Genomic DNA, 24,222 nt, shown 5'->3' with positions numbered 1-24,222 from the left:
CTGGGGCTGGGAATGTTCCCTTCAGGAAGCACTGAATTCCACTCAGCAAGCACTTCCTGAACACCTACTGTGTGCATAGACCCCAGGAATATTCCTGTACTTGGTATACCTTTCATTGGTAGCCACATCTTTGGCTAAAGGCACAGACCCAGTTTTACTCAAAATAAAACATCATCACTTTTCAATTTCCAGTTGGGGTGTGTACAAGAGGGCAACCAGTGGATATTTTTCTCTCTTTCTCTCTTTTTCCCTAACCCCTTTCTTCTCTCTCTGAAAGCAATGAAAAAATGTGCTCAGGTGAGGATTAAAAAAGAAAAAGTTTGCTTACTTTGAATTCAGACCTACATACACACACACGTCCTGAAAATTGATCCACTCTTCCCAAATCAGAATGTCGTACTGGGCTCATGCTCTGATGCTTTCAGGTACCAGCTGCACCTCATATTAGGAAGGTGGGGGAAGGGTAGCAGGTTGTCAGATTCTGAAATTAGCATGCTCCTCCTGCTGATTTAAGGAACTTGGCTGCATTTCCTTAAAGGCCTGAACATGGGATGGAGACCATGCAAAAGGAGAGGTCTGACAGCACTGCTGGGGTAATGACAACTTTGCCCAGAGGACCTAGAATCAAAACCCACAGCGAGGCCTGAAAGGCCGTGACCACCAGGATGGAAGCGCAAGGCAGCTCTTACATTGCTGATGTACTCAAGAGGAGTGAGGCTGAAGGTGGGCAGGGCGTCTGTCAGGGTTTCTCCAATGCCTGCTGTGCTCCAGCTCTGGGGGAGGAAAGAGAGGAGGGGTCAACGTAGAGCACCAGGCAGCAGAGGAGAGTGCCACAGAAAGGTGGAGTTCCCATAGGCATTGTCTGCTCAGAGCTAGCAGACTAGGGACTTCTCTTCTTTAAACCATCACCCTGAAGCCCCACATAGAAGAACGAACTCTGTCTACATTCCTGCAGATCCACAAAAGAGGACTCCCACCTTGTCCACTGAAATATTCTGTGGAGTCAAGCCCTCGGTTTCTCCCTCAGAACAGGAAATGAAGAACTGGATTCCTCTACTCCAAGTTTTTTTTACTGGGTAGGGACAACAGGCAAAAAGTTGTTGGGCGCAGGTAGCCTCACTAACTCCTGTGTCTCCAGCACTCTGCAAAGGCTAGGACACCCCAAACTCTGCCAGACACCACACGTAACCCCTAATATTGGGAGGGAGGTGTGGGGAAGCCCTTTCTGGCTGTAGGAATACCCAAACCACACTCAGTGAGACCACTTTACTAAAAAGTTGAAGCTACTGCTTTCATTTCTACCTACCTTCTGGATCCATTTCTCAACTGGTTCAGAACTCAGAGGGCGCAGGAAGGGAGGCAGTCTCCACCCTGCCCCCCAGTTGCCCCTTTGTGAGCCCTCTGTCTGGGGAGACACTCAGCACTATGTCTCTTTTCATCCTTTCAAGTAGGAACGTCTCCAATGTCACTGCGAGCCTCCCCACATTCTCTATAGTTAGGCAAACTGCCGGCACACACATAGTTACAGAGTTCAGCTTGGCATACCTTCACACGTAAATCTAATTTCTTAATTCCAACCTGAGTCACCCTAAGGCCAGCCTGGAAAACAAGGCCCTTTCTGGGTGGACTCCTGGAGTAACTCCCGAGGTCTTGCTGTAGCTGTGCCCTGATGCCCGACCTGGATGCCTGACCCTTTAAGTAGTGTTCTGGGAAGGCAATGACCATGTCCATCGCTGGGCTCCGACCCAGGCTAAGCCTCAGCCACCCCTCCCACGCTCTCTAGCACAACGTGATTCTGCCTAATTTTCTTTGCTCTTAGACAAGTCCTTTTCTTCCCCACCCCTGCCCCTACTATTTTGTAAACTCCTTGTTCTTGCTATAAATCCTCTTTTGTTTCAAAATGTCCTACTTTTTTCAGTTAACTCCCACCCCACATAGATCAAATGCCCATGATGTGCTAGGCTTTTTAGAGAAGAGACAAAGAAATTGCCCCCCCTCCCACCCACACACATACATGCAAGCTTCGACTTCAGGAGGTCTCAGAGGCAGATGCAATAAATGTTCAGAGAAGCAAGAGCTCAGAGTAATTAGACAAAGGGCCAGCTGAAGGACACATGAAGTATAGAGAGAAGGCTTTGAACACCAGGCTAAGAAAAGGCATCACCTTCGAAAAATAAATTGCAAAGGGGGTGAAGGAAGAGAGAGAAACAGAGACAGACAGACAGACTTGGTAGATATGAAAGGGGACCAAGAGTACAAAAGAGACTTAAGAGAGTTATCAACCAATTCCAATGCACAGAACTAATCTGAATCCTGATTCAAACAGTTAAATTATGACATTTATAAGACAATAGGAAATTTGAACACTTTGGTTCCATTTATCTTCTTTTTCTAGTTAAATGATATCAAGGAATAGGAGTTCTATTTTAGATAAGAGGTATACGAGTATATGAATTAGGATGGCTAGAGTTGGTCATGTTGAAGCAGGGTGATGAGGACATGGAGTTTATTGTCCTCTTCTCTATTCTTGCATATGTGTGAAAATTTCCATAATAAAAAAATGTTTAAATAGACTATCATACGGGCCCTGGGAAGCATGATTAAGGTGATTTTGAGTGGGGAGAGATAAAATTAGAGCAATACTTTGTGAAGATTAACACAGTAAACTCTGAGGAGGATTGAGGATGGGAGGCAGATGGAAAGCTCAAGAAACATTTTAGAAACCATGAGAACCTGGACTAGGGCAGTGGCCATGGAAACAGATGGGAGCCATATTTAAAAAGAAGGAACAATGACAGCTTGGTGATAAAGTCATTGGCAGAGAGGGACACAGAGGGTGGGCAGGAGCAGCACCACAGGGCAGGATGGAACCAAGGACTGGTTGTCAGGAAAGACCAGTGTCACAGGCATGCATTGAAAGGACCAGCACCATGGATGGGAGGCCCAGAGAAAGGCTTCTCAGAGGAAGAAGGAAGAGCAATGTCAGAAGGTGATCAGGTGGAGGAGAGAAAAGTAGTTTGGAATTAGGGCCCGAAAGAGCACACTGAATTAGGAAGGGCTTAAAAAGCAGACAGAAAGTCCACTGGCTACTCTGAAAAGCCATCTTGGCATTGTTCCTGTGTCTGCCTCTCCCCTCGCCGCAGCCAGCTCTGCCAAAGCTTCTTCCTCAGCTTCCGCAGACTCTGGCGGCTTTTTCACTAGAATCCTCAAACTCCTTTTGTTTTTTTTTTTTAATCTGCTTCATAGGGTCACTGGTGTGCCCCACCATGTCAGACATGGCCATGGATACCAGCTCAGAGGTCACCACCAAGGACTTGAAGAAGAAGAAGAAGAAGAAGGAAGCTGTGGAGGTGGCAGAGAATGGAAGAGATACACCAGCTAAGGGGAACACTAATGAGGAAAATGGGGAGCAGGAGTCTGACAATGAAGATGAAGAGGAAGAAGGAGGGGATGAGGGAGAAGAGGATGGAGGTGGTGAAGATGAGGGTAGACATGAAGATGAGGAGGCTGGGGCACCTACAGGCAAACAGGCAGCTGAAGATGATAAGGATGATGATGTTGACACCATGAAGCAGAAGACCAATGATGATGAGACAGCGAAAAAGGAAAAGTTAAACTTTGAAAAAAGGCCACCATGACCTATTCATTCTCCACTTCTCATCTCAGAATCTAAACACGGTCACCGTCCAGCAGAGTCCTGCCTGCCCGCCCACCCGCACACCATGGGCAGCATCACCCACGGGTGACATGTGCGCTCCACCACTCAACCAAAACGACAACATGAATTTACAGCAGGGGAGCAGGAAACCAAAACTTCCAAGGCCCTGCTTTTTTTTCTTAAAAGTACTTTAAAAAGGAAAATATGCTTGTATTTTTTATTTATGTTTTATATTTTCGTACGTATTGTTAGGGAGCAGCCATTTTTAATGATCTCGGGATGACCAAACCAGCCTTTGGAGCATTCTCTGTCCTACTTCTCACTTTGTTCATGTGACATGTCCATTATAATCTCAATGGCGGAAAAAATACCTTGTAGAAAAAAGCAAAAATAACAAAAATAGCTATCTTATTCTGAGTATTCCAGTAATTTTCTGTGTATGTACTCAGTTGTACTGTAAGTAGTTGGTTTGTATGAGATGATTAAAAAGGCCAAAGAAAAAAGGTTCTTCTTTTTCCTTTTTTTGTCTATGAAGTTGCTGTTTACTTACTTATATTTTGGCCTGTTTGACGTTATGTGTGAAACAATGTTGTCCAACAATAAGCTGGAATTTCATTTTGCTGAGTTGTTCTAATAAATAAATTAATAAATAAATAAATAGCAGGCAGAGAAGGTAGACTTGAAAAGGGCACCGGGGAAATGTTGTAGATTATTTTTCAATTGTTCAAAACTTATTTAAAGTTTCCTTCAAATGGGCTTTTCCATCCATCTTTCACCAGGTAATACAGGTGAACTTCAATAATCTATCTTGAAATGCAATAGAGTGTGAGTGTATATTCCGGTAAAGTAAAAGGGTGGCACAATTGATGAGCAAACATTAAAAACAAACATTTAATGACCAGGGCTTAATTTTCAAATCCTAAGACTGAGTGTTTGCCTTTGTGCTGTGCTTCCGTGCTGGCACTGGCAGAGAACACCCCCACCTGCAGAGCTGCTACCTCCATCCCCACAGGCTGTGCTGAAGCCTGAATGAGAAAGCCAGAATGAGGCGATCGAAAACCAAATCATAATAATGATTTGGGAATGCAGAAGTGGAGGTGAGGACAGGTGGGAGCACCACACCTGGCTCCATGTAGAACTAAGACCAGGAGAGTTAAGATTTCAGAAAAGATGGTCAATATTTTGATCTCTGACTAAATGAAAATAATGAAAGGAACCAAAGCTCAAGGTAAGGAGGGGAGACAAGACCTGTGAGCATGATGATCTCCTCACTTCTCAGGGCAGATGAACCAGTGTCAACATCTATCTAAAGCCCTGACCAGCTGGCTGGAGCGCTGCCCTGTAAACCAAAAGGTCACAGGTTCAGTTCCCTATCAGGGCACATGCCTTAGTTGTGGGTTTGGTCCCCCAGTCGGCACACATATGAGAGAGACAATCAATCGATGTATCTCTCCATCTTTCTTCCCTCCCTCCCTTCCCTCTCTCTAAAAATCAATAAGCATTTCCTTGGGTGAGGACTTAAAACACACACACACACACACACACACACACACACACACACACACACACACACACACACACACACACACAGAATGGAAGCATGATCGGCAAAGACAATGACTCCAATCTCTAATAACTTCCACAATCTTTCTTAACATTGGAGAGATCAGGGAACTAATTTCTTGCAATGAAGACACTAGTATCTCAAGTTCAACCATTCCTTTGGCTTCATTTATCTTCTTTTTCTAGTTAAATTCAAAAAATATTTATATGTTAAACCATATTTATATGGTTTAGGTTTCTTTTGTTGTTGTTTTTTTTTAAAACAGCCTGTGCCGTACAACTGCACCTTCTTCCTGTGGTGCCCATCCAGACTTCAACATGTGAGCGGGCAAGGACAGAAGTCTGGGTGAACAAACAAATGTTCACACCGCTTATTCTACATGGTGGCATTCTGAAGGGATTTATTGCTTTTTCCTTCATACTTGCCTACATTGCTTGATTTCTGAAAATGAATATATATATATATGTTTTACTTTTTTAATTCTCATTCATCTTAAAAAATGAGGACCAGAGATAGAAAGAAAACCACCCCTTATGAGGCATCTACTACTTCAGCAGCCATTGTGCTAAATTCTATCATATACAAAATCTTATTTAATCCTCACATATCTATTGTGAGAATTACTGTGTCCCCATTTTAAAGATGAGGAGATGACGTCACAGAGGAAGTAGCAGCCTCAGCTGAGTGATCCAAAACCACATACAGGTGGTGCCCAGGAGCAGCACTGGGACATCAGTGACTCTCCTCCAAACTTAGCCCACCCCCAACCACACTAGAAATCCACGATCTGGTTGGAGTAGACATCATGGTATTTTGCATGAAAAGTCATTAGACTATGAAAATCACAGACTTGCAGGGGTAGAAAGAACCTAGAAATCATGTAGTTCAACCAGGTCATTTTATAGATGGAGACTGAGATGCAGAGAAGGGTTGAGATTGACCAAGGTCCACTGTGAACAGTAGGTAGCCCCTGATGCCGGACCTGCTATGGTTCCAGGGAGGCAGCAGAAAACAACTTGTAATTACACCAAACTCATTCTTGTTTCTTCCCCAAAGGATCTCCTGGTTATTAAAGCCCCATAACTATATTTTTCCCACAAGACTATCTTTAGGAAAAGCCAAATCCCAATAAACTCGAGGAGACAGTGAGAAAGATTAACCTGGGGACAGTCCCAAGAATCCAAAAGGAAAGTGATGAGATCAGGACAAGGGAGACTGGGCCAGCAGAGAATATATGCCTGGTGGGCAATTCCTTGAAAAGGAATCAGGACAACCAGAAAGAGAAGAGATGCAAGGAAAGGAAAGTGAGGCACTTTAGGAAAAGCCAAGTAAAAAGGCTTTCAAGGACAGAATACAGTAGAACCCTTCCAACCCCCCCTCCAAAACCCCAGATCAAATCTGGGAAGGCACTCTCACAAGTAAACTTCCAGAACAGATTCTCTAGAAATGGCTGCTACATGGAAACAATTTCACAAGACAATGAGCTTCTCTGACTTGTCCCAATCCACCCTATGGCATGAAATCTCCCTTACTTCCCCCTTGGAGGGCACAGCTATGCTGCTCCTGATGGCTGAAGTTAATCAAGCATTAGTAATAATTCCAAGAAAGATCCTGAAAATACAGCATCACAGTAACTGTAATTAAGATAAGGAATTCTTGCTAAGCAATGAACTGCAAGGGACAGTGCCCCTGTGCAATGGAACTGCTGGCTTTGCGGGAGGCGGGGAGGTCACGAGGGGGAGGAATAGCGAGAACACTGCTGGGAAGGAGGCAGGGCTGTAGGAAACTTACTTCCATCTTGGGAAGGAGCAGCAGCTGCTGTTTGATACGCAGGAAGACAGAGTCAAAGGCCAGCTGGTGAGCCTGCTGGTTAAGCCGAGTCAGGGCTGCTTGGGACCCAGAGAGCAGGTTGTGGTTGCTTGACCCTTTTTCCTAAGACAAGAAAATGCAAAAGGCAGTTTGTTAGGCTCTTAATCCAACCCAGGTGATTGGCTAGTTACACAATTTGAAAAGTCACTGAGGGGAAAACAGTGGCGGGGGTGGGGGGGACGTTCTAGACAATAGTGGTTCCCAAAACAGGACCCCTGGGGCACATGCTGAATATCTGATCCACAGGCTCCACCCTAGAACTCCTGAATTGGAATCCAGCAGGACGCTGGAGCTCAGGAATCTTTATTTTTAATTCACTTTCCCAGGTGATTCTGATGCATTTGAGCTAAAGTAAGCTCGTGGGTTGGCAGTTTAGGAAAAACTGACTTGTGACTGCCCCTCAGGAGTAAAAGAACAGGAAAACCAATCATAGGTGTCATGTACAGACAAGAGTGATGGACAAAGCCCTGATCCCCAGCGAGATCAAGTCAATTACATTGGGCTGTATGCCAGAGTGTGCATAACCCGTGTGAGCCCAGGAATTCCAAACAGCCTGAGAAAATGGAGAGGTGGAAAATGGAACCTTAGTTTTGCTATTATAAATGAACTGATTACAACAAACAGAAATAAATCAGATAAGCAATAAAGATAAACAGAACTGCTTTGCTCTAATCACAGAAGCATGGGTGAGTGAACTTGTGGAACTGCTTTAACAAGGGTTTGTTAAGCTCAAATGCAGTCATTTGGTGGGTCACGGTGCAGAGGAATAGGGGAGGCCCTGTGAGGGTGAAACTGAACCTACAGACAGGTCCAAAAGCACACTGCCATCCCCCCAGAGCTTGAGCCAGATTCCAGATTGTGTTCAGTGCTGTGAGAGCAATGTCTCCTCTGCCTATCACCAAGAGATGAGCCTCAAACCAGACCAGAGGGTGTGAGGATGATTCTGGGAAGGATACCTGTGGCCCTCTTGGAACCTGGGGGCCACTCTCAGGAAGCCGTGTGACTCATTCCATTTCTTGAAAGGTCCTTCTATCCCTGAACCCCAAGGTTTAAGCTCAAAATAAAGGGTAGCTTTGTGGAAGAGAAACTAAGACTCTAAAGGAATAGCTAAGATAGCACACTTGTCCCCAGGTCAAGTTGCCTCTGGTAGGAACTTGCACTGCAGGGGCAGCCTAGTCCTCTCCAGCTTTCTCCTCCCTGGGAAAGAGGCACATCTTTTCCCACTGCTGGGCTGGGATCCACCTTCCTGGCTCTGCTCACTGGCAGGCAATACACGTTCTGGTCCCCTCTTCCATTCAGTAAAAGGGGACTGTCCCTGCATGGGGGCCAGGGCCTGGTGACAGGTTTAACTCTGGAGGGAAGTAGAGCAAGCTCATTTGGCTGCAGATCTAAGCCACATTCTCCAACCCACCTTTTGTCACTAATGATGCTCCATTTAACTGACTCCTACATCTACATTGCAATTGGTTCCAACCCAGTCTAGTTGATTAGTCCCTTAAAACCACAACACTAATGAGACAGAGAAGTGGCAGCAGGACAGGCCATGGCCCAGGGCCCAGAGGGCCAGAAAACCTGGATAAGGAAAGAGTGAGTGACAAAGGAAAGCATCCACTGGCAAGAATGCCATCATTTGGTCTCATACCTTGAGGGTATAAAGTACTTCCATTAAGCTGGTGTATTCAGCAGGGTTATCTTTCTGGAGGTAATTATATTCTTGCCATGGGTTCTTGGTAGAGCTCTTCTTGTCTGTCAAGATGCTGTCCTGAAACCCTGTCAGGCTCCGAGGGCTATAGGAGTCAGACAGATACTTCCCAGCTGTGGACAAAATCCTGCAATGACAGTGGTTAGCTTTATACCCCAAGCTATTTATGTGGAACTCTCTTCCTGAAGCATTCAGATTGCTCCTTACTCAATTCCTGCATATCCCAGAGGACTTAGGGTCCATTTTATAAGGAAATGAAGACGTCCTTCCCCATTTAAAAGTGAGCAGGCCCTCAGGTGTGCAACAGACACAAGGTGTTGTTATTTCCTATTTAACACTCACTCTTCCAGAGTACGCCGTCTTCCTAATATGATATACAGCCCACAGGGCCGCTGTCACTTTACTGCAGTCTGGAGTACTGTGCACTTTCTATGTAGACCATCCTTGTGATATAAGCATCACTGTTTGTCATAATCAAAGCCATGATACCCAGCACCTGAGTCACAGGGATGCTAGACAGGGCAGTGGGACAGCTGGTTCCTGTAGAGCACTGACAACAGCTGGCTGCATGCCTCCATACATAGGACTATCACACACTGGACTTGTGTGGGCTTGTGCTCATTGACTTTGTGAAGTTTACTTTTGTGCTTTAGGTGCTACAGAGATATCTGTTTAGAGAAGCTGGCCCTTTGCAATTTCTCTGAGAAAGAAAATCACCTCAAGGAGGTTATATGTGGTGATCAACCTCTAGTGCTGCTGGGGAAGCTGGATCTGTCTCCAGCAAGGATGGCCTCCCCTCAAAGATGCTGAAAATCCTCCACTTGGTTTTTCCTTAGCCCAACTTTACCCTCCAGTCTACACTTAAATGGGTAGAGAATGATACAAACACATGCAACCAGAAGAATAGATGTTGCCATATTCCCTGACCCCTCCTTTTCATAATTTCTTACGAAAAACAGTGCTTTGAACATGGCAGCTTTCAGGTTGCACTCACTACTTTCCCACAAAAATCCTGTGAGTTGTCAAGGAATGAATGTCCATACTTGAGACACAAATCCTGGGGACAGGCCCTTCCTGAGGATATGTTGTCAATGCAAGCAGCCACCTGCCTCTGCCATTAAGATCAAATTACAGTTTTCCCTGCTGCTTAGGCCTAACAGTGATTTTGGTTGGGTCCTTATCTGCCCAGCTGCAGCCATCCCTACTGTTGCCTCACTTCCAGGTCATCACTGTTCCTCATCTGGACCTCAGCAGCCTTCCCTTCCTCTAGTCCTTCCATGTTCCACTTACTCTGTCCTCCTATGGGTTAACAGAATGATCTTTCCAAAAGACAAATCTGATTTTGTCTTTCTCCCAAAGATCCCTCAGTGCCCCCAGGATAAATCTAAATATGCCTACACAGGGCATACAGGGCCTTCCATCTCTGGAGCCCTTGTATCCTAGGCATGGCAACTGTCCCAACCCCCCAACCCCACACTCTGTGCTTCCCATATGTGCATGACGTGCTCACACCCCTCAACCTTAAATGCTTGCCCCCAAGTGTGCACTTGGGGAAATCCCGCTCCTTCTTCAAGCCCAGGTCCCAAGGGCTTCTCTGCTGCCATGTCCTTCCTGACAACCCTCCCCCTACCTCCGCAGGTCCAAGGCACTCAGTCCTCTGCGCCCACCAACCTCTCACTTCCCTTATGGCATTTATCATCATGTCTCATTTCTCTCACACTAGAAAGTGAGGATAAAACAGTGTTCTTCATCTCAGTTCCCAGCACCTGGCACAGTGCCTGCCATATGGCAGGTGCTCAGTGATTATCTTTTGAACGCTAGGTGAGCCTGGGTTTGGTGAACAGGAGGTTGCCCTCTGGGAAGCAGGGATACTATAGTATGCGTCAGCCTCAGTCAGTTGGGGGAAACTGGCCTCAACATGCCATCCGAAGTCAAGTGTTACAGAGTACAGTTTGAAATGTCAGAACAGTTGTACTCTACAATAAAAACCAAATCTAATATTTTAAAATGTATAAATATAGCTCCAAGCCCAAGCAACTCATGGCATCTTTTCCCAAGCCCCTCATCCAGACAGAGACCATTAGATGATCTATCTAATTATTAGAATCGGATTTCCTGTTCTATGCTACTAGTACTGTGAACTAAGCCATGAAATGAATACTGGATTTCCTTGTTTATCAAAGGAAATTTTCTTAGAACTGTAGTGGGCTCTGAGCTAGGTTTTGGGAATATCAGATGACAGAACACAATCATTGCCCTTAAGCTCAGGGATTAATGGGGAAGTCTAGCATGTACCCATGTGGGACTAATATTAATTCCATCTGTTTCCTTGGTTCACTATCTTTTCATGAAAAGTTGTTACCTATTCCTCAGTGGTGTAAACTTGTAAGTTTATATTAGATTCCCCAAAGCCATATTCTATTAAATTGTCCTAACACCTTACCCTGGTGAAAACACCACTGTTCCAAAAAGAAGTGGTGGGCACCACGCAAGTATAAGAGGCACCAGGGCAACCTCCATGTACTCCCACCTACTCTGTCTAATGTAAGAGAAATCCCTCAGAGGTTTTGGAAGCAAACCAAGTGCCCATCAATAGACGAGTAGAATGAAACACCTGCGGTACATGTATATACAATGAAACATTACTTGGCCATAAAAAGGATGAAACCTTACCATTTGAGACAACATGGATGGTCCAAAAGGGCATTATGCTAAGTGAAATAAATCAGACAGAAAAGGCAAGTACCATATGATTTCGCTCATGTGTGGAATCTAAAGAACAAAATAAATGAACAAACTAAACAGAAACAGACTCACAGATAGAGAAGAGATTGACAGCTGTCAGAGGGAGAGGGGTTGGCGAGATGGGTGAAAAAAGTGAGGGGATTAAGAAGTATAAACTGGCAGTTACAGAACAGTCACAGGGATGTAAAGCACAGCATAGGGAATGTAGGCAATAATACTATAATAACTATGTATGGTGCCAGGTGGGTACTTGAAATATCAGGGGACTACTCTGCAAAGTGGATGATTGTCTAACCACTATGCTATACCCCTGAAACAAATACAAAATAATATTGGATGTAAACTGCAACTGAAAGATAAAATTTGGGGGGATTAAACCCTACCCTGTGCTAAGACACCTGCTAATTGCAGAGTGGCAGCCACAGACAGTAGATCCCTGGCTAACGGGGGCCCAGAGAGTTCTAGAGACACTGGAGGAGAGACTGGGGACAGAGGCTTGTGGGAGAGAACAGAGAGAGTAGCCGGCGGGATCCCAGTGCAGACTTCTCCCCAATACGGCAGCAGTGTGAGAGGACCCAATAACCCCGCCCCTAGGAGGGACTCTGCCTTACCCTGAGCTGTCTAAAGCAGCCTGAAGAGTTCAGAGTGACTAAATTAACAGCTGAAGGAGGCAGCCACAGACAGTAGATCCCTGGAAGTCTCAAACAGACTACCTAAGGTCAGACAGGGATGACATCTGACATCAGCAGAGGCAGATCCAGAAAGTAAAAACAGCGGTCTCTGACCATAGAAATTCCGACCACAAAGTCAGGAAGTCAGGACAGATCACTTTAAGAAGCAAAAGCAAAAAAGAAGAGTCTCACAAATAATGGGAAGACAAAGAAATATGCCTCACTCGAAGGGAAAAGAGGAATCCCCAGAAAGAAAACTAAATGAAACAGAGGCAGGTAAACTATCAGATATTGAGTTCAAAATAATGGTTCTAAAAAAGCTCAATGAACTTAGTGAGCTCAGAGAGAATTACCAAAAACTACAGGAAAACTACAAGGAACTTACTGCGAAGTATATCAGCATGGAAAAGGACATAGAAACTATCAACCGGAGGCAAGAGGAAATGAAGAATATCATTTCTGAATTGAAGAACACAGTAGAAGGAATCAAGAGCAGTTTTGATGAAACTGATGACCGAATCAGTGAGCTGGAGGACAAGGTAGAAAAGAGCTCCCAGAAAGAGCAAGAAAATGAAAAAAGACTCAAAAAGAATGAAGAGGCATTCAGGGAAATGCAGGAAAACCTGAAACGTAATAATATCCATATAATAGGGATACCAGAAGGAGAAGAGGATGACGAAGGGACAGAGAACCTGTCTGAAAAAGTAATGATGGAAAACTTCCCTAATTGGAGGAGAGAAAAAGACACACAGTCCGGGATGCACAGAGGGTCCCATGCAAGAGGAACCCAGTGAGGCCCACTCCAAGACACCACATAATTAAAATGGAAACATCAAAGACAAAGAGAGAATCCCAAAGGCAGCAAGGGAGAAACAGGCAGTACATACAAGGGGGCCCTGAGATGACTAGCAGCTCACTTCTCAACAGAAACACTGCAAGCCAGAAGGGAGTGGCAAGAAATATCCCAAGTCATGAAAAGCAAAGGTCTGCAACCAAGACTGCTCTACCCAGCAAGGCTCTCAATTAAAATGGAAGGCAAAATACGGAGTTTTGCAGACAAAAGAAAGCTAAAAGAATACACCTCCACCAAACCAGCACTGCAAAATATGCTAAAGGCACTGCTTTAACATGAAGAAAAAGAGTTATGAATACCCAGTTCCTTTCAGAGTTGCCAATACTTGATATTACCAATATTTTTAATATGTATCAATCTGATTGTGACAATGATGTTATTTTCATTGTTACTTTATTATTTGTTGAAACTAAACCTGTTTTTGTGTATTTCTTGCTTATTTCTATTATTTAAAAAAAAAAAGCTTTAAATGACTTTTTGGCATTCTTTATCCATTTATTGATTAAAGGTTTGCAGAACTTTTTTCCCTAAAAAAACAAAAAAACAAAAAGATAAAATTTTTTAAAAAGAGAAATCCCTCAGGTGACACCCAACTTGGCCCTGGCTTTCCTCAACCCATAAATCACAAAATGACCTTCTTCTTCAAGGAGGTGATCTCAACAGCCAAGACCCAATGCCACTCTCATCCGTGAAGTAAATTAGTGTTTCCAGCAACTGCCACTGCACTCAGGGGAGGCATCCTTGTTACAAGTCTGAGTTCCTCAGTAAAACTAGTAGGGAGGTAAGACAAGCTTTACAGGTGCTGCCACACACATGGCCTCCCTGACAGGAACACAGATGAGGACTGTCACTTTTTTCCCCTTCCAGGTTCAGTGCTTCCAAAATGACATCTGTTCTCGTCTCACACCAAAAACTCAGGTGAGGCTTTCACCTCTCAGGGCTCATCCTTTATCTATCATGGCTCCATTCTTCTCCCTAACCAGAGCCTTCCCTACCCTTTAGAATGTATTATTCACCTTCATTAAAAGATTAAGGAAAATTGTATGTTCTGATATAGAAGATGTCTGAGAGAGAGAGAGAGAGAGAGAGATAGAAACTGCAGTCTAACGGCAGACACTAATCTGTGAGGAAGGGCAGCGTGGGGGTGATGTTCACACACTCTGGATGACTTAGCTGATGTCCAAGTTCAAATCACTGCCTCATAGTGGTGTCACCTCAGACACAGCTATTTCCATAAATAATTTACTTGAAAAGTTACTACCTGTGCCAAATTCTATGCCTCAATGTCTCTTCATTTGTAAAAATGGGGAAAGAATAGTACCTACCCCTTTGGCCCCTGAGAATATTAGTGAGTTAATTCATGTAAACTCCTTAATGTTAGAGCTAAATAAAGGTCTTGGGGGTAGGGGTGGAGCAGGGGGGTTTCCTGTTAACAATGTTTCTTCTGGAAAAAAGAATTTTTAGGGTGAGTATATTTTCGGTTTTTATTTTGTATACTTGTGAACTAATTTTTGCAATGAGCTAGAACCAAGCTGTAATTACTACTGTATTTAAAAAAATAATAAGCTGTATGCCCTTCTTTTAAATACTTGTTAGATTTTCGCACCTTTTTAGGGTCCTCTGTAAATGCAGACTACTTACGATTTCATCCACAGCTCCTTCAGCTATGTGTTCATGTGCACATGTGAGCACAGTGCGTGTACATGGGGGGTTTACTTCACCATTTATGTTATTTACACACATGCACCATATGTCTGTGGTGCTGAGTTGTCTTCATTTAGGAAGTGGCATTATCTCTGTGCTGGGCAAGGCAGGAGTTATGAAAACAATGGCTGCCCATCCTACCCCACTGTACAACTTGTCCCACACAAGAACCATCAGGGAAAGTCTTGGGATTGGAAGACAATCCATGGGCTCAAAAACAAAAACAGCCAGTTCAGGGCACTGCCTCTGTGGCCAGTCTGACCTCCTTCCTCTGCAAGTCCTCCTCCCTCGTGGCCTCAGCTTCCACTTTACCTGGTACCACTACCAAAAATTCCTGCCCACAGAGATTACTTTACAACAGTTATTTTCAACCGGTATGCCCCAAGAATTTTTAAAACATGCAATACCTGACTATTTAGTCAGAGCCACTGACCTCCTTTCCCTTAGATCATCAAATTAAAAAATGACAACAGCCAACACAGTAGCTGTCTGGTATGAATGAATCAAAATCATACCTATTTGTTTGTCAGATCAGCAAAAAACATATATATTTTTTGGTGTGCTGCAGAGTTGTAGCAATTAGTTTTTGTGTGCAATGAGATAAAAAAGATTGAAAATTGCCGCTTTAGGATAATGAATTATCTGAGAGAGAAGAGCGGACTGCTTCTAGGCCTCACAGAACTGTACGGAACAGACTTCTTCCCCAAACTCCTGAAGAAAAGAGAGATCAGCTATGCCAAGGGAAATGAGAGATTTAGCTGAACGAAAAAAAGAAAGAAATTTGGGGGCTGGAGCACTTTGTGGGGAAAACTAGCCTGAATGGTACACTGGGGTAACAAAAGGCTCTGGAAAGTATCAGAATAGAGAAAGGGGGCAAAAGGGACTTTTCCTAGGCCAACCCCAGAAATCCTCCATTGACATGCTTCTGTTGGACAGCACAGAATTCTGCTGCAGAACCCAGAAGGCAGGCTAGCTGGGTGAATTCTGATGTGGTAGGCTGGCCAGGGGACTCACCACCACTTATGAACACCATTTCTACAGGGAAATTGATTTTAGTCCCAATAATTGACTAACAAACCAGCAGTGGAAGCCCATTCATAATTTGGGGCCTCATTTAGGCTGAGGCAAATCTAACCAAAATTATGTGACCACTGCCAAGAAGGTCAGAGCCTTGCCCTTTAGGTGCTCAATAAATGTTTAATAATGACAATAATGATGCCTTGTATCTAAGTACAGACAGTCGTTGAACTCTGGCTTCACGTTTGACCACAAGCTGTTGTTGCTGACTGCTGTGCGCTGTATGCTATCTCAAGCTCTTCCCCAAAAAGAGCCCATGGTCTCACTCCCAGCTCTCTCCTACCTGTTTGCCAGCTGCTGCTCGAAGTCCCCACATTGTCTCAAGAGCTCTCCGCAGGTAGCTATTATCCTAAACAAAACAAAAAGCACTTCAAGTTCAAGTATCTGGAATGCCAACATTTACAGCGCAAACATTGTCTCATTCATAAAAATTCTAACTATTCACTCCTTTGGTGGTGTGCTGGGTTCTGGGAAAGCAGTTAACCACTTGACAGCCTACCTGAAATGTTTCATTAATTAGTAATTAATCTAAAAGGTAAATGATAATCCCTTCTAATATTCTCAAGTCACAGGCCTCTCTGCTATGAATCACAGTTCTACCCAGTATGATCTCAACTAATTTTACATTTTCAAACTACTCAGGTGCTTCTGGGCTTTGTCCTTGAGAAAATGGGCTGGAAATACTTTGTATCTAAAATTTAAAAGCCAAAATTCATTATTTAATGTTTGTTAGATGCCTGCCATTTGCCAGACATAGAAGAGAAAACTATCTTGATAATAGAAAATTCTCTCTCTGATCACATGAAAGGCAGATGGAGACTAATCCACTTGTTTCTCAGAGATAAGCCTGAATGATCATCAGATCTGTATTTAACAATCTTAATTTTCAAGTAATTTTATGCTAGGCCTCAAACTCCAGCTCCTGAGTCCTTCAACACCAAACTATAACGTAAGGACAAATCCAAGGATTAAAAACATCTTAAGTCTAGTTAACTTTTAACTTTCTCTAAAAGTGCCTGTCATCACCAGGGTATCTAGGCATTCCATCATAAAAAGTTTATGAGAAAGTAAACTATTCCACTCGCTTCAGGGACAATGGAACAACCTGTGCACAATATTTTCTGGTATTCCAAGCCACCACAGATGACAGTGGGTACAAGCAGAATCTAGAACACTAAATTTCATCCAAAAATTTCAAGCCTATATCAGAGCCCATGAGGGGATAATAAATGGTCCTGTGAGGTCCTAAATCCACCAAGATTCAAGAGCCTTCTGAGGTCTGCGCTGAGAACTACATGTGCCATAGGCACCCTGCATACAGGTCAGGCACAAAATGCAACTGGGGAAAAGTACAGCTTCTCTTCTCAGGATGTATATCCAAGAAGAATAGTTTTAGGAAAAAGAAATTTCTAGACTGCTTTTTATCTCAGCCTAATGGTATAGTTATTAAGCCACCTGGGAGTGGGAGAACCACAGCACAGCACAAAACCTATGCCTGGTCTAAGAGGACTTTGGCTACCACTGCCAGTAGGTCATGTGCTTGGGACAATGTGGGCCTGGTGTTTCCAGAGCTTTCAGTTTTTAAGTGATGTGAGAAATCTGGATTATGTTAAATCAGGTTTTTAAATGTTAGCAACTAACACAAAAATTTTTTTAAGTGCTGTGATCAAACAAAACATGTCCACAGGTTAGGTCTGGCCACAGGCCAGCAGTCTGCACTCTCTGGCTGGACATATCAAGGGCCAAACTTCTCAGGCCACTGGGGCAACAGGTGTCTACTTTTCACCCCACAGATCACACAGGCTGCTCCAGGATCAGGCTGTAAACGACCACTTGCGAGGGTCACCTCAATGCCTTTCACAAAACTCTTAACACGTCTCTTTGCAGTCCAGACAGCAACGTCTTAGCATCTAGTACTATGGCACTCAGATCCAGAAACAGGATCTCATCAGCTATGCATTTTCTACAATATAAGCTCTAAGTTATTTAAGGTCTGTAAAATCTACAGGCTAAGAGGGAGGAAAAACTCAAACCAAATATAAAAATTTTAAGTCATCGTAAGAGATGAAGATTTCATAAAGAACTTGTAAAAATATTTTAAAAGCAACAGGAGTCTTTTTCGTGTTTGTTGTGTTCAGTTTTTGTTCATGGGCTTGTTTTTAGAGTCTAGAGTATTTGCTTAAAAAAAAAAAAAGATGGTAAAAGAGAAAAAAGTGATCCCTTACAGACACATTTGTCATTTTATATACTACGCTGTGCATATCAACACTGACTGCAGGAGGTACATGCTTAAATTACAAGTCCCACTTCACCTAATGGAGTTCTGAAAGGCTGTCCAATCTTCTTGAAAAAGGGAGTTGGGAGGAATGTCATCCAGCTTGCACTTCTTCCGTATGGAGTGGAGAGTGCTGGTGAAATCAGACACATACCTGTGGGGAAAGGAACAAAAAGTGACAGGGCTATAGCCATAAACTCAGACCTAAAGACTCCTGGAATCATAGTCTGCTGAACAACGCGCTAATGACCTTGGCAGTGTCTTTAGAGACTCCTTACCCAAAGGTGAGACTCCTCATAAACCTCTGACCACAAAAGTCTTCTCACCTGACAGAAGTTTTAAGAGATGCTCAAGATGAGGGAAGGGGACAGCTGTGAAGACCACAACTCTGGTGACCAGCCAGGTGAGAAATGTTGCAGGTAGAGTATTCCCTTGTCCTAACAGATGCAGTTCTTTTTTCAACCATCATGGTCCCACTGTAATACCCAACTGTGACCTGGGATGCTGTAAGGCAGTTCACTGATGTCCAGGAAACTTTTGCTGCATTCTAATCCCCCAAATTTGGATTACACAACCAATCTCCATGACAGGCAAGAGCCTGACTTCAATGGCACAATGAAACTGGATTCAAAGTTGAAAACTCTCTTCCTCACAGACTGTGCTGTTTATTCCCATTGCACACCCCATACTTCCCTTCACAGCACCTAACATAACTATAGTCAAACAGTTTATTTAATGAATGTGTTTTATGTTTACTGCTATTGTTAGACTAGAGGCTCTGGGAGAACAGGGACTGTCTCATTGAAGCTTATCATCATATCCCCAGGAAGACCACAGGGCTGGCATAAAGGAGACACCAGAAATAGGTCCTGAATGAATGAAGACTTGACTGCAGGCTTGGGCAAGTACTAGGTGTCTCTGAGCCTCAGTTTCCTCATCTTTAAAAATGGACTTAATCATCATCCCCAGAGAGATCTCCAGAACCTCAACAGGCTTGTTTGCTCTTGCTATCTCATTTGTCAGGATCACCCCATTTCTTACAATGGTCTCATACTTTCAGCCTTCCCAAACCCTGGATCTCACAATATAGTATCAACTGTTTTCCATTATGTTACCCAAGACTGTTACCACAAAGTACCCCCCCAAAATAAATACAGATTTAGAAAATTTTTAGTCTAAATAATAATAATAATGAAGTCAAAGGAGCTAAAGTGGTAGTATCAAAGTCATAAAGTATTTTAAACAAATATGATACCTTACTCTCCTCATGTTTTTATAGTTCTAAAATATACCTGCAGAGAAAGTAAACTAATAAAATATAATTACTGAGTTAATTAAATTACTTGAATGGCAAATATATGGTGAGGAGATTTTTTGGGTAGTGAACACACAATGCAATATTCAGATGACATATTATAGAATTATATACTTGAAACCTATATAATTTTAACTAATGTCACCCCAATAAACAATAAAATTTCAAAAAGAATTACAACAAAGTGTTTTGTTGAAAGTTTTTAAAAACAGACTTAATGCATTCTTCTGTATTGCCTCATGGAGTTGTTATGATGTTAAAATAAATGAAATAATATACATAGAGGTTCTCTGAAAAGTGTTAAATGAAAACTGATGTGAGGGATATTGATTTTAAGGTGGTTCAGTTCTTGGAACATGGACAAATGAGTACAAGACCTTGGAAGGGTGTGCTGGGGAGGACAAAGCTGAGGCATCATGTTCTCTGGAAGCCAAGAGGCTCCCTGAAAACCTATGGCATTTGTGTGCAACACAGGAAGTTGTGCTTCTCTTGTCTCCTAAACCATAGGCTCTAAGTGAGGAGAGTGGCATGTAATGACCCAGGCACAGCCTAAAGAGCACATTTGTATGCTGGAAAGAAAGTGCAGTTAAAAAGCCAAGTGGCAGAAACTGCTTCAGACCCACCTACTAATGACAGTTACACTGCTGCTCCCTCTACAAAGGCCTCAAGCTTCAACGTGGAAAGCTCCGAAACCAAGGCTCCCTGGAGAGTACCTTCGCTTGGCACAAAGGTGAGAGCTTTCTTGGGGAATCAGTCCTTGGGGGAAGACCGAAGGACTCAATGACAAAGTGACAAAGGAATGTTGAAAAACACAACTGTGCTTTAGCTGTAGGAGGCTGCACAACTGTGTCACCACCCTGCAAGTCTGACAAATACATGTAAGAATATGCCATCCAGCCCTGGCGGGGTAGCTCTATTGGTTAGAGCATCATCTCAATACACCAAGGATGCTGGTTTGCTATCCGGTCAGGGCACATACAAGAATCAACCAATAAATGCATAAAGAAGTAGAGCAACAAATCAATGTGTCTGTCTCTCTCTCCCCTTCTTCTCCTCTCTCTCTAAAATCAATAAATTTAACAACAAAAAAAGGAATATGCTATCCAACAACACATGTGGCTCTGCAGACATTCATATGACAGAGTCCTGGGGATGGTGAGTGGGCCCCCCAAAGCATTGGAGGAAGGGGAGTTAACCACAATGTGCATCACATCTGTCCCCAAGTCTCCCCATTCTCTCACAATTAACATTTCCACGTGTCTCTACCAAGTGAGAGCCACTGCCTTAAAGACTCTTACTGCAAACTTTCCCTAACAGCCACAACCACCAGGAAAGGGGACATTATCATCATCAGATCACTCAGAGAAAAAGACACCCAGACTCCCAGAGGCACGCTACTAACCTACCCAAGGTCCCGACCAGTAAGTGTCAGGGCCCAGATCTGAGTCCAGATGACCCCAGCTCCAGAGCCCACACTTCTGTCACAGTTGTAAACCCCAAATTCTATAATACCTTGTCAGCTACTATATATTCTGCAGCGTCGCCCTGGTCAACTTAGGCCAGTTTCCTCCTGCACCGCTGCATGCTCCACCCTCCACATGCCACTTCCCATAATGCCCACTCCACTACTGAACCATGTCCATTCAAACCCTGCACTACTTAGCTTCACCCTGATTTCCCTAGTTTTATAAACATCAGCTGTTTTGGTAGCTTCAAAATCTCCCCTTCTAAGAGCAAGTGACTAGGTTTCCGTTTGAATTTCTAACACGGATTTGTATTATTTTTAAAAACAAAGTATTCAAAATAACCAACAGTAGAACTAACAATGGGTACAAGAAGCAGGGCACAAGAGAGGACTAGCCTTGAGTTGGCTCAGTTCCTTGTCTTTCAGAGTTGAGAGTCAGGATACAATAAAGTTGATAAAAATTGTTGAAAGTCTGAGGAACAGAATTAGAAGACTAAGAGCAAAATGGTCACAACTTGTCACTCAAGAGAAGGACTGACAGCAGAAAGACTTCCATTTTTTAATACCTTTTCTTATTTTTTAAAAAAATTTTATTTATTGATTTTTAGAGGAAATGGAAAGCAGGTAGAGAGAGAAACATCAATTTGTTGTTCCACTTATTTATGCATTCACGGGTTGATTGTTGTATGTGCCCTGACAGGGAATCGAACCTGCAACCTAGGAGCATTGGGACAACACTCTAAACTAAGCAATCTGGTTGGGGCTCTTATTTTTTTAAATTATTTTAAAGGCATTTTTTTTGTTTTACAATAAAATTTCCAGATCTTAGAAAAATTCTTTCCATGCATAAAATCCCAGCTGGTGGCAAAGAAAGAGGTCAAATTCTACTTCATTAAACTTGTTACCAATGCTTCTCTTTCTATAGGAGCATCTCTGGGCCCATCTGGTCACATGTCCATCTGTGAGCAGGACAAGTGTCCTCAGCAGGACTTTAGCCTGCACTGTTAGCCACCCTCAGTAGGTACTGACTGCCCAGAGTGATGGAGAACACTGGGTCCAAGGACCCTCAGAGCTCACAGGGGTGTGTTCAGTATTTATGGAATGACAAGAGCTCCCTAAAATTTTGATAGCAAACAAAATTAAATCCAATAAGGGAAATTTCTTGAGACTTGGAGCAACTTCATTCTACCACAAGCTACCAAGGAAGGTCTCTTGGAGAGCCTGAGAATGTACTTGTCTCCAAGCCAGAAAATGGAGCTTCTAACCCCATGAGGACCCTTCCACCTCAACTACTAGATCAGAGAATCCAGCCTTGTGTTGCTTTCTTTCTTTCTTTTTCCTAACTAAACTTCGTTTTAGTTTCACCTTCTTACTTTCTTTTAACAGTTTTATTGTGATAATAATTCACATATCACACAATTCACCCACTTAACAAGTGCAATTCAGGGGTTTTTAGTGTAGTCACAAATTGTTCAACCATCACCACAACTTTAGAACATTTTCACCACCACTCCCTAAAAACCCTTAAGTTCTAGTAGTCATTTCCCATCTCCCCCAAATGTTCCCCTATCCTCAACCCTAGGCAACCACTACTCTATTTTCCATCTCTATATATTTGTGCTGGACATTTCATACAGACGGAATTATGTAACATGATCTTTTGTGACTGGCTTCTTTCACTTAGCATGATGTTTACATATTTTCTATTTTATATTTTTAATTACATAAGGAATACATGAATTTATGCTCCTTAAAAAAAAAACATAAGTTGATTACCGGCCAAGATGGAGGCGTAGGTAGATATACTTTGCCTCCTCACACAAAAGAAGGACAACAACAAATTTAAAAACAAAAAATAACCAAAACTCCCAGAAAACCAAACTGTATGGAAGTCTGACAACCAAGGACTAAAGAAGAAACATTCATCCAGACTGGTAAGAGGGGCGGAGACAGTCAGCTGGGGTGGAGAGATCACATCACAAGGCAGAGGCTGGAGGACTCGAGGGTCCCACATTTGCATGCAGATAAACTGGAGGAAAAGGTGGGGAGAGAGACAGACCATGTAATCCAGGATTCCAGCACAGGAAAAGAAAGCCTCCAAACCTCTGGACGTAAAAACCTGTGGGGGTTGCGGTAGCAGGAGAAACTCCCAGCCTCACAGGACAGTCTGCTGGAGAGACCCACAGTGGCCTAGAACACACACAAACCCATCTACGCGGAAATCAGCACTAGAAGGAAATCAGCCCAATTTGCTTGTGGGTAGCCTGGAAAGTGACTGAAAGCTGGCTGAGAGCTGAGCAGGTGACACTGTTCCCTCTCAGAACCCTCCCCCACAGACAGCGTCACGACACAGTCACAACACAGTCACAACACAGCAGCCTAGGTTGCCCCATCCTGGCAAATATCTAATGCTCTGCCCCTTCCAACATAAGAGGTGCGCTGAGACAAAGAAATATGGCCCAAATGGAAGAACAGATCAAAGCTCCAAGTGATGAACAGATATCCAACCTATCAGATACACAGTTCAAAACACTGTTAACCTGGATGTTCACGTAATTGGTTGAGCATGGTCGCAAAATGGAAAAAAATGGGAAGGCTATGCAAAGTGAAATGAAGAGAAATATACAGGGAACCAACAGTAAAGGGAAGGAACCCGGGACTCAAATCAACGATTGGGAGCAAAAAGAAGAGATAAACATTCAACCAGATCAGAATGAAGAAACAAGAATTCAAAAAAATGAGGAGAGGCTGAGGAACCTCTGGGACAACTTTAAACAATCCAACATCCAAATCATAGGGGTGCCAGAAGGAGAAGAGGAGGAGCAAGAAATTGAAAACTTATTTGAAAAAATAATGAAGGAGAACTTCCCCAATCTGGCCAAGGAAATAGACTTCCAGGAGATCCAGGAAGCTCAGAGAGTCCCAAAGAAGTTGGACCCAAGGAAGCACACACCAAGGCACATCATAATTAAGTTACCAAGATTAAAGATAAGGAGAGAATCTTAAAAGTTAGCTACAAAGGAGTTCCCATAAGACTATTAGTGTATTTCTCAAAAGAAACCTTGCAGGTAAGAGACTGGAAAGAAGTTTTCAAAGTCATGAAAAGAAAGGACCTACATCCAAGATTACAGCAAAGCTATCATTTAGAATGGAAGGGCAGATAAAGTGCTTCCCAGAGAAGGTCAAGTTAAAGGAGTTCATCACCACCAAGTCCTTATTATATGAAATGTTAAAGGGACTTACCTAAGAAAAAGAAGAAGATCAAAAACTATGAACAGTAAAACAGAGGGGAGGGGGAAGGGGAAGAATGGGGGAAAAGATACA

The 24,222-nt window shown here is 43.2% G+C and overlaps 2 protein-coding genes across 2 annotated transcripts in view; one reads left to right on the top strand and one right to left on the bottom strand.

The window, feature by feature from the left end:
* Positions 1 to 24,222, bottom strand: part of COG7 (component of oligomeric golgi complex 7) — a 77,574-nt gene that overhangs the window by 7,283 nt on the left and 46,069 nt on the right. The window contains exons 10-14 of the mRNA XM_054580901.1: positions 18,156 to 18,272; positions 16,127 to 16,192; positions 8,734 to 8,920; positions 7,014 to 7,154; positions 690 to 773 (exon numbers count right to left, since the gene is read on the bottom strand). Coding sequence (XP_054436876.1) covers positions 690 to 773; positions 7,014 to 7,154; positions 8,734 to 8,920; positions 16,127 to 16,192; positions 18,156 to 18,272 — 595 coding nt within the window. The remainder of the gene's footprint in view (positions 1 to 689; positions 774 to 7,013; positions 7,155 to 8,733; positions 8,921 to 16,126; positions 16,193 to 18,155; positions 18,273 to 24,222) is intronic.
* LOC129076763 (prothymosin alpha-like) lies at positions 3,267 to 3,638 on the top strand. Its single transcript, XM_054580928.1, has one exon. It carries the CDS (start codon positions 3,267 to 3,269, stop codon positions 3,636 to 3,638), a length of 372 nt encoding a protein of 123 aa, XP_054436903.1.

Source organism: Pteronotus mesoamericanus, unplaced genomic scaffold (genome assembly GCF_021234165.1).
Source record: "Pteronotus mesoamericanus isolate MK-2021 breed Mesoamerican mustached bat unplaced genomic scaffold, CSHL_Meso_final contig_64, whole genome shotgun sequence".
Classification (NCBI taxonomy): Eukaryota; Metazoa; Chordata; class Mammalia; order Chiroptera; family Mormoopidae; genus Pteronotus; species Pteronotus mesoamericanus.
Note: the sequence above shows the minus strand (reverse complement) of the source record. Positions and strands in the feature narration are given on the sequence as shown.

Bases quoted from the DNA above. Each gene is read 5' to 3' on its own strand.
- LOC129076763 (XM_054580928.1), top strand. From the start codon at position 3,267: ATGTCAGACATGGCCATGGATACCAGCTCAGAGGTCACCACCAAGGAC.